This window comes from Uranotaenia lowii, chromosome 2 (genome assembly GCF_029784155.1).
Source record: "Uranotaenia lowii strain MFRU-FL chromosome 2, ASM2978415v1, whole genome shotgun sequence".
In the NCBI taxonomy this organism is placed as follows: Eukaryota; Metazoa; Arthropoda; class Insecta; order Diptera; family Culicidae; genus Uranotaenia; species Uranotaenia lowii.
This window is the reverse complement of record NC_073692.1, coordinates 326,545,553-326,555,726: the sequence shown is the minus strand read 5'-3', so window position 1 is coordinate 326,555,726 and position 10,174 is coordinate 326,545,553. Positions and strand designations below refer to the sequence as shown.

Below are 10,174 nucleotides of genomic sequence, written 5' to 3'. Positions count from 1 at the left end.
TCTTTAAGCGGTACGTATATCAGTGTAAAAAAACATTACTGTACTTGCTTTTTAGCAGGACCTAATTCCCGCGAAAAATCAAAGGTAAGGTAAAGAAAATGTAAAAATGCTTGAATTTAATGCAGAGAATATGAAAATTTTCATTCAAAGCTTATGTACATGCGAGAGAAATTATGAATTTTTTTTAATATTTATGCATTTTCCGGCTAATCATTTTAACAGTTCTTTAAAAAGAAGATATTCAAGAATGTAAACATATTTAAAGCTCACGGTTTAGTTCAGCTACATTTCAACTATTTGTGGGCACGTTTCAAATCATCGAGTAGAAATCACAATGATTTAACAGTTTCTTGACTAAAAAACGACATCTATGTGAATTTTCAATCAACTGTTGAAAAAGCTTATTGAAGTTTCTTTCTGGTCGAACCGATTGATAACATTATAATCATTCTTATCTAGAACTGATATCAGATAATCCAATATGTTCGCAAATGCTGACCATTGTGTGTTGTTTCGTTCGGTTGTGCAGACGTTTTTGGAAGATTTGCTGATTTTTTTGCATCTGGTGGTAATTTTTCTCATTTGATTATTTTAACCGAGTTTTTAAAACTAAATTGGTGGTTAAGTAACATATTTTCATATTATTTAAATTGAATGTATCGGTAATATCGAATCGGTAATATCAAGTAAGATTTCGTTTTTTTTTTTTTCTACTATTTTTCTTTTATAAATCGAATACAATACATCATTATTTCATCAATGAACTTCGTCCGTCTATTTTTCAAAATTATTTGATTGAAATAATTGCACTCCTCATCACAAGCACCATGCGGAATCTTCATCCAAGCGATAAGTTAAACGTTATCCTTATCGGCGTCAATAATACCAAATAAAGTAAACTGATAGATTAAGCTTCTCTGCTCTCGAATACATTAAAGGTCCGTTGCCTATTTGCGATGCCGAATATTCGACCATTGTCGCCTGAGTTGGCTAAAAAAGCCAAAGATGAGCTGCACGAGGTTCCTGAACGTCTGGACGATGACTTGGCAGCTTTACGGGCTTGGTTGGCCAAATGCCCCCACATCAGGTCCCGAACCGATGATCAATTCCTGATGATGTTCTTGCGAGGCTGCAAGCACAGCTTGGAGCGAGCCAAGGAAAAATTGGACCTGTATTACACGGTTCGAACTGCACTTCCGGAACTGATTCGGAATCGCAATCCATTCGATGGGAAACTTGGTGCCCTTATGCGGATGGGATCGGCATTTCCGCTTCCGCAAACGGCCGGTCCAGACAGTCCACGTATTATGATGATTCGGCCGGGAGTCTACGACCCTGCCAAGTACACAATTCAGGAAGTATTTAAGTTCAATTCCATGCTTGGTGATTTAATGATGATGGAAGATGACAATTTGATTATTGCTGGACAAATGGGAATACTCGATCTGTCCAACACAACTATGGCCCATTTTCTGCAATTCAACCCAACATTTGTGAAGAAAGCTACAATGTGGAGTCAGGAAGCTTCGCCACTTCGTTTGAAAGGATTCCATTACATTAACACTCCTTCAGGGTTTGAAATTGTGTACAACATGTTTAAAAATTTCCTCAACGAGAAAAACCGTTCGAGAGTAAGTTACTTGCAAACTTTTGTTTCAGAATTTAAAAAATTACCACATTTTTATCCTTCAGCTTCACGTTCACGGTAGCAACCTGGAAGAGTTGTACAAACACATCCCCAAGCGGCTGCTCCCGGAGGAATATGGAGGAGAGGCTGGACCGATTCAGGATATTGTGGACAAGTGGGTGGCGAAAATCGAGGATAACAAAGATTATTTCCTGGAGGATGAAAAGTATGGAACCGACGAGAAGAAACGTCCCGGCCGGCCGAAAAATGCCGAAAACTTGTTTGGCATTGAGGGTTCGTTCCGTAAACTGGAAGTGGATTAGGTTTTCATACAGGACAACACGGAAATATGTACAATAAATAAAAAATCATGCTTAGTTTAGATTTTTATGCATTCGAAATATCAATGACTTGCATGATTATAATTACAAAATATAAGAAATGATCGCAACCAGTAACAAAAATATTTAAAGAAAAACAATATCTTTGTTCAAAACCATTCCTATCGGTTTGATTTCGGGTATTATTATAACTTTTTACTTTTCAATCATTGTTATTGAAATTTCCGTTGGTTTATCATTTCTGAACCCTTTTCCCTCCCTATTTTGGAAAATAAAATCTATAAAAAAAACTGTAGTTGCTTAAATTGGATCTCGACTTGACAGAGTTTCTTCATTGAATTTCCACCCTTCCACCCCCACATTTCTGTCTAAGACTTGATATTCGTATTGAAACGTTTTCAACTGATCCAAAATTTTTATCATCTACTGAAGTAAATATTCTGAATTCAGCATACAATTTTCCAAATGATTATTCTCTAATTGAGGCACTTAGGATCAGAGGGGTGCAAGTGATTTTTTATCAAAACTGAGATAAACTGTTTTTTGGATAGTTAAAGTATAGATTAACATTCTGTAGAAGACACAGGTCAAAAGAAAAATTATTTAGATATTTTTAAGCTATTTATAAAAAAACGTGTCAATGAAAATCCTGCACTTGCACCCTTCTGACACCAAAGGATTACACTTTTAGGCTGATTTCATTAGAACGTATACATTTTCGTCAGTTGAAAACAACATCATCTAGCTCCGACTAGGATTTTCTACTGGTTCTGACCAGGATAATCCAAAGTCCCCAGATAGAGAAGGGATGAAAATAGATTCAGGTGTAACTTCGTCGGCATGAAAATCTCATTGTTATGTATACAAAAAATTCTAAAAAAATTTTTTTTATGGCAAATTTAGCTAATGCTAATAGGGATAAATAGCAGATACAAAATGCATTTAACAATAATTTTTTGGCAAAAAATCTTTCGGATGAAAGCTCAGAGGATTTAGAGTTTTCGACAGGCTCTGATCATGATGTCACATACTATCTCACGGAACAAAATGAAACTTCGAAACGTTCAGATGAGTCGTTGCGACAGGTAGTTTATAAAAAAATTACATTAAGTCTTTTAAGGAATATTTACATAACTTTTAAGGAAAGAGGCCTGGTATAATTAGACCAAAAAAAGATAAATTAAACATCCACGGTTCTTCTGGAGAATCAGAAGTTGCTGCTGCTGCAGTTGCTAGCGAGAATGAGTCCATTCCTGGAGAGTCAACTGGCCATTCATCAAGACCACAAAAACGCCAACGAAATCAGGCGGTCTGGAAACTCATCTTGCGAAAAAAGCTACGAAAACAAGGGGAGGAAATTAATTATCCATTAAGGAAAAAGAGGGGCTTGTGATATAGCTCAGTTGGCAAGTCTGTTGTCTCCTGAGCCGATGTCCGCGAGTTCGAGCCCAAGAGCAAACATCGAACACAGTTGTACCGGATAGTTTTTCAATAACGATCCGCCAACTGTAACGTTGATAAAGTCGCGAATGCCATAAAGATGGTAAAACGACTATAATCGAAACAAAAAAAAAAAAAATTAAGGAAAAAGAGAGAATGAAAGTTTTCAACAAATTCTGGGAATTAGGATAGTGGAACTTGCAAACCTCGTTCATTATGAGTTGCATAGAAATTTGAAGCCCGAAAAAGCAGAAAATTAAATGTGTGTACAAAAACAAAACAAATAAAACATACTCGTTACATACAGGTTCCAAAAGGATGCTATCATATTGTTTGGAGTCAGAGGGGTGCAAGAGTCATTATTGGGATCAGAACGATGCAAGTGAAAAATATCAATAAAAGTAGTTCGCCATTAACATAAATATCGCAAAAACTTTGGTTTTTCTTTCAGAATCGTTCATTTTAGACCTCATGAGACACACTCCATCGAAAATTTAGTAGAAAAATTGATTCGATAATTTTGATTTAGAAAAAAAAAATTTGAGGCCCGTTTTCTCGAAATCATTATTTCGGCACTTGCACCCCTCTGATCCTAAGCGCCTCAATTATAATAAAATCGATCTTATAGTTGAGTTGCTAATATCATTGAGCGATTTTTGTAACATGAATATGCCTATGTTTTTTTTTCAGATTCAATTAATTGAGATTTTCAACTCTTGTGTTGATTCTTCAGTTACTGAAGTTCATTTTCATATTTTTCTGAATTTTGAGAATTCAGGTTCTTTGTTCAAGGTACTAAACTCATTTGAATTCCTTATCTGACTTTTTCCACTAATAACTGATTCTGTGTTGTAAATAAACATTTAATCTTTATTGTGAATTCTTTTTCAACCGATCATTTTTGCACTTATACCCCTTTGGCTTTGAAGGCATCGAATGAAACTTTTTTTTTTTTTTTTTTAAACGAACACACACACATAGGATCTCAGTGAAACTTCTTGTTTCTTTGAAGAGATCTTCTTTCCTTAACTCCAGGCGTACATCTTTCGAAGTAATGATGGCTAGCATTTTACAAATGCTAAAACCACCATACCACGGAAAGTGTACTATGTATGCCATGACCGGGATTCGATCTCATGAACCTTTGCGTAGATGGCTTGAACTCTAACCACTACGCCAAAGCCGCTGGCTGGCTGTCATAAATGTTCATAAATATCTTATGAAAAGGTTTTTTTTGTGTTTCAAAGATATAAAATTGAAATTCTCATTTGGTACAACTTCTACTTTGGCTCTGATTGTAACTTTGAATCTCTTATTAAAAATTTAATTCATATTTTGTTCCTCAAAACTTGATTTGAAATAATGATTTAGATTTGAAACACTGAGTTTTGGTTCTGAATATAACCTGATTTAAAGTTTTGTATTCTTAAACTCCAATATCTGTACTTTATAGAATTTGATTTAATTATTTTGATTATTTTTTTATGAATTTTTTACACAATGTTTCAAATTTTCATGATACTTTCCAATGGTCATTTGGTAAATATTTCTCGATGAAGCACAAACCAGAGAATCAATGATGACATGAAAATCATATTAAATATCTACCTAATTCAGGGCCATCTGCCAAAAAAGTTGAAATTTCCAATTCATTCGATGTCCATCATAACATCGGTGATAAGGAAATATTCATATTTAATTCTGATAAGAGTACTCAGAAACCTTCTTTTTTATATTCTTAAAAACGAAAAGATTCCACCAATTACGGTCACGATTCCTGACTTCAATGATGTGAAGATTTATTTTCAGATCGGTCGAAGGAGAACTGCTCGTAAATTGGCGGAATCTTTTGAAGATTTTCAAATTTTTTTAAATTGTTTAAAAAAAATCATCAATTTTTTACATACGACACTAAAAGTGATCGTCGTTTCAAAGTTGTACTTCGTGGTCTCACCGGCGATCAGACACCGGATGAAATCACAACCGAATCGAATTTGTTAGGTTTTTCTCCGATTCAAGTAATTCAAATGAGGAAAAGAACCAACACGAATAATACCAGTAGTGTTGGTTTTGCTCCTGAGCTTTATTTGATCACTTTTAAAAAGGCTCAGGTTAAAAAGGCTCGTCTTATGTTTCATTGTCCAGTCAAATTTGAACCTTTTCGAAAATCTTCTTCTAATTTTCTTCAAAATAATACGCAATGTCGTCGTTTTCAAGCTTTTTATCATGGCACGAAAAATTGTAGAATGAATGTCTAATGCATGCTTTGCGGCTCATTCGATCATGAAAAATCTGATTTCCTTTTTGGTGGTGATAAACCACAAACAAAATTTTTCAAGTGTGCAAATTGCGCAGGTAATCATTCTTCCAATTCCATACCCAGCCAACATGAAATCGTAAAAGAAATCATCGTCGAACTCGTATACAGATGCAACTCAAATCGGAATCGTAAATATGTACACTTACCATTCGACCATATCGTTTATTCATCGTAGAAGATGCACCTTCCCAATGAAATACGACTTAGTTACGATATGTTGGATGAAGTCGTATTTATTTCCGTCGATGTCAAATGAAATCTTATAACGATCGCATAAGATTTCTTAAGAAGCATTTTATTGGTACACAAATTACTTTCGAATCGAAATCGTAAATGACTTCGAATAAATTCGTAAAGAATACAACGTAAGCATCGTCTTTCGTATCACGTTGTATGTTTACTAGAATGTCACATTAGTAGGCAAATTAACACCGTGTCTTTCCGATATAGCTACAAATATTATAACAAGTATAATTATAATCGTATAATCGGTCACTTTACCCACGATATAAATATATTTAATGCGATCAAATCAGATTCGTATTAACAGCTACTTAGCGTTCGCCCACATCTCATCATAATATTGAAACTTCATCGTGATAAATCGTGTTCAGTGGATGTGCAATTTGGCGATCGTGCTTGCAATTTTGTATAAGCATTTGAATTTTGTGAAAGTTGACGACTAAAGCAAACGGATGAAAAACATAATAAAGGTAGGTTTTGGAAAAACAACGTTGGACAGAAACCTCACATTTTCCTTTCAAAAATAACAGGATTACTCTCCCTATTTGCATGTGCATACTACGAGTATCAAGGAATGTTCACGGACAGAATTGTGGCCCCCCAAGTAACACAGATTATGCCAACTAGCATTAGGAAGTTTTATTATGGTTTAATTATGGCATTTTTTTGTGCAGCTCGTTTTATGACGTTTTATTATGGTCATGCAGAATGCTTATATTTTTTTTCGACCATATGTTTTCAGATGGTTTTGAAAACGCTAATTAAACTTTTATTAAACATACTGTTTTAGTTATTTTGAAAGAGTTATGAATGCTTTTTTTAAACTATAATAAAACACAAACTTAGAAGTTTTCTCCAAGCTTTTATTTGTATGTTCTATAATAGCACTCAGTGCCTGATTATTAAACCGCCATAAAACTTAGTGACAGTTCTCGATCAGAATGTCAAAACAGGACACGCTCAGATTAGATAGCACATATTTGAATTGGAACTCCAATTTTTACACATTTTTGGTAAGTTATGCGTGTTGGTTTTGAGTTTAAATTTAAAAAAAATACGTCTTTGAAAACTTGAAGTCACCGAAAGTGTGATGAATATCTTTACAATATAAGTATTGAGTGAAAGGGCCCAAATAGTAGGAAAAAAATGCTTGACGCCATCATTAATTCAAGATGGCGGCTTCCGCTTTTATTTTCAAAGCTGTAAATTACCAAAAATAACGTGAAACCTTCACAATATGGTTATAAGGTGAAAGTAATAAACGAGTAGAAGTCAAATTTCGTTGCCCGTCGCCATCTTAAATCCAAGATGGCGGCTACCACTCAACTTAAAAATACTGTAAATGACTGAAAATCGCATAAAACCTATATAAGTATAAGTTAAAAGAAATCAACCGGTAGAATTTGAATTACGCTATCTTACGCCACCTTGAAATCCAAGATGGCGGCTTCCGCTAAACTTTAAAATTTAGTGAATGACTTAAAATGACATGAACCCCAAATTGGTAGTGGGTGAAAGGTCTTAACGAGTAGGAGTCGAATATTGCTATCTTACGCCATCTTGAAATCCAAGATGGCAACTTTCTATAAACTTAAAAAATGCTCTAAATCATTGAATATCGCATGAAACATCCAAAATATGGGTATTTGTCAATTGGGATAAGCTATAAAAAGTTTATTTTTGCATTCTGACGCTATCTTGAAATCCAGGATGGTGGCTTCAGCTGAACTTAAAAATACTGTAAATGAATGAAAATAGCATGAAACTCCCAAATATATTGTATTGGGTACTAATGCTAAATGATAGAAGACAAATATCTCTTTTAGCGTTTCTCTAAAAATCTGTAAGAAACTGAAAATCCCACAAAAACCACCACAATACAGACCCCGCTCGTTTTTGGCAACATTCGATTTTGGCAACATCGAATTTGGCACATGTGCCAAAATCAGACGGTTAACAGAAACAACATAACCTTATAGTTTTCGCTAGAATAAGACCAATACAATTTAGACAAAATAGCATGATAGGAATAAAAGAATTACATAAATGGCAAAAAAATCGAAAACTAGAAACAAAACAAGAAAAGTTCTAAAGAATTAGAAACATAATGAAAAAATAATAAAAGTGATTAAAAATGATCTAAATTGTTTTAAAATAGTAGTTTTAATGTAGAATTACGTGAAAAAAAGTTGTGTTCAAGCGATTTTCATTGATTAACAGCATTTTAAATTCAGTGGAAGATGCAATCTTGGATTCCAAGATGGCATCGGAAAGAAAAAAATCGACATCTTCTAGCTCAGCCTTTTCATTCAATACTCTATAGTGGTGGTTTAATGCGACTTTTTGTCAGCATTAAGCATTAAAAGTTGAGCGGATGCCGCCATCTTGGATTTCAAGATGGCGTCGGATAGCGAAATTGGACTTCTACTCGTTTAGCCCTTTCACCCGATACCCATTTTGTTGGGGTTTCATGCAATTTCAAGTCATTTACACCATTTTAAAGTTCAGCGGAAGCCGCCATCTTGGATTTCAAGATGGCGTCAGACAACGAAATTTGACTTCAACTCATGATTTATTCCACGGGTCATTGAAAACCAATCCCTTTTCATTCAAAAAGTCTGTCCTCATTTACTGTACTAATGATTAACAACTCAGAAATGAGGAACTCAACCTTAGCGTGTAATTGGTTGGCTTGCGAGAGAAACGTCAAATCGTAGCTTTTTTTGGGGTCATCATTAAACCATAATAAAACTGGTTTTCTCCCGTTTCTAGTTGATATACGTGGATGGTTCAAAATGTGTTGTTTGATTTAGCTTGAAAGTGTTTTTACTGTTTTTAATGGGCAAATGGCAATAGTAATTCGGAAGTTTATGCGCAGTAATAGTTAAAAGTTTAAATAAGAATCATATGGAATTGCTTCGAAACTCGTGTCAAAGCGATAAGCCAAGTGAATATTTTTGTGGCCTTTTCTTGGGATTGTTTGATTTGGTGATTTAAGTGATGAAGATTACGTGGCAGAAGTGTAACCCAACGAGGGATTTCGATTCTTCAAAACGAAACCAGTTTGAACGTGCTTGAACATGTCTCGATCGAAGTAGGCGGTGTTGCCGTTTGTGTCAAACCCGGTGAGGAAGTTCCTTTTTGTTTCTCTTTTCTTTTGTACATTGAACGACGCTTGTGCTTTCGTCATTCAGAATGGAAATTATTCATCTAAATATATTAAAACTTAAAAATATCATCAATTCCTAAAAAAATCAATTCAATATTACAACGGTACCTTTGAAACGTTTTTTTTTTTTTAATTTCATTAATATTCAAGAGTCCTAATTGTGAACATTTGAATTGTGTTCAAATTGATTGGTTCATTGACTCCGGAGATAGTAGTAGAAATAATATTTTAGGAAGTTAATTTTTCAAAACTGCTATGTCTGTGTGAGGAGAAAAAAACTACTTTAAATCCAGCACATATAAATTTTCATAAATTTCATTCCAATATTGCCTCAACTGCTATAAATGTTTTCGATTTCAGCTTCATGAAAAAATAACAGTTACACCAAAACAATGAAACGTTTTAGATATTTACTCTTACAACTTATTCATTGTTTAATTCATACGAATATATTAATCTAGCAAAATTCCATTTCTTATCAGATAAACGAATCCGTGTGACAAATATTGTTTTCATAAGTAATCAAATATATGAGTACGCTTTCATTAAAAGTTATGAAGACAATTTTTCAAAACTTCTTCTTTTCTGTAGCTTTTTCACCGTAAAAATATACGTATCAACACATAAAAGTTTTAAGAATTTAGTATTCTATTACTCTAAAGTTACACTTTTTAACAGACGCCTTAAATTTTTACTAATTATGACTAATTGATGTTATTTTTTTTCCAAATAAAAAAAATAATGTGAACGCTAGATCAAAAACGATTTTTCATAATACTAGATGTCGATCTCTTTTTTGTAAATGTTTTGTTAGTCCAAAGTCGTTCATATTGAGTCTGCACATATCACAAATAACGGTTATGCCTACACATTTTTCAGTTGGTTCAGAAGATTTAATTATTTAAAACCATTGTTCATTTTTATTTAGTATGCATACCAAAACAGCTCTGAAGCAACACTAAAGGCTAGTGTCACTGTGAGATAGTTAGACGATAAATAGTTGTCTTCACTGCTCCGTCCCGTATCCTTTTAAA

General features: G+C 33.9%; 1 protein-coding gene across 2 annotated transcripts; it reads left to right on the top strand.

The window, feature by feature from the left end:
- The first annotated feature begins 499 nt into the window (after positions 1–499).
- On the top strand, positions 500–2,157 carry LOC129747530 (alpha-tocopherol transfer protein-like). 2 transcript variants are annotated; one of them, XM_055741792.1, is made up of 3 exons: positions 500–568; positions 939–1,631; positions 1,693–2,155. In XM_055741792.1, exons 2-3 carry the CDS (start codon positions 957–959, stop codon positions 1,948–1,950), a joined length of 933 nt encoding a protein of 310 aa, XP_055597767.1. In that variant the 5' UTR covers positions 500–568; positions 939–956; the 3' UTR covers positions 1,951–2,155. The 2 variants fall into 2 exon arrangements, with proteins under 2 accessions (XP_055597767.1, XP_055597768.1); XM_055741793.1 differs by having other exon boundaries at positions 550–686; positions 1,693–2,157.
- The last annotated feature ends 8,017 nt before the right edge of the window (positions 2,158–10,174 follow it).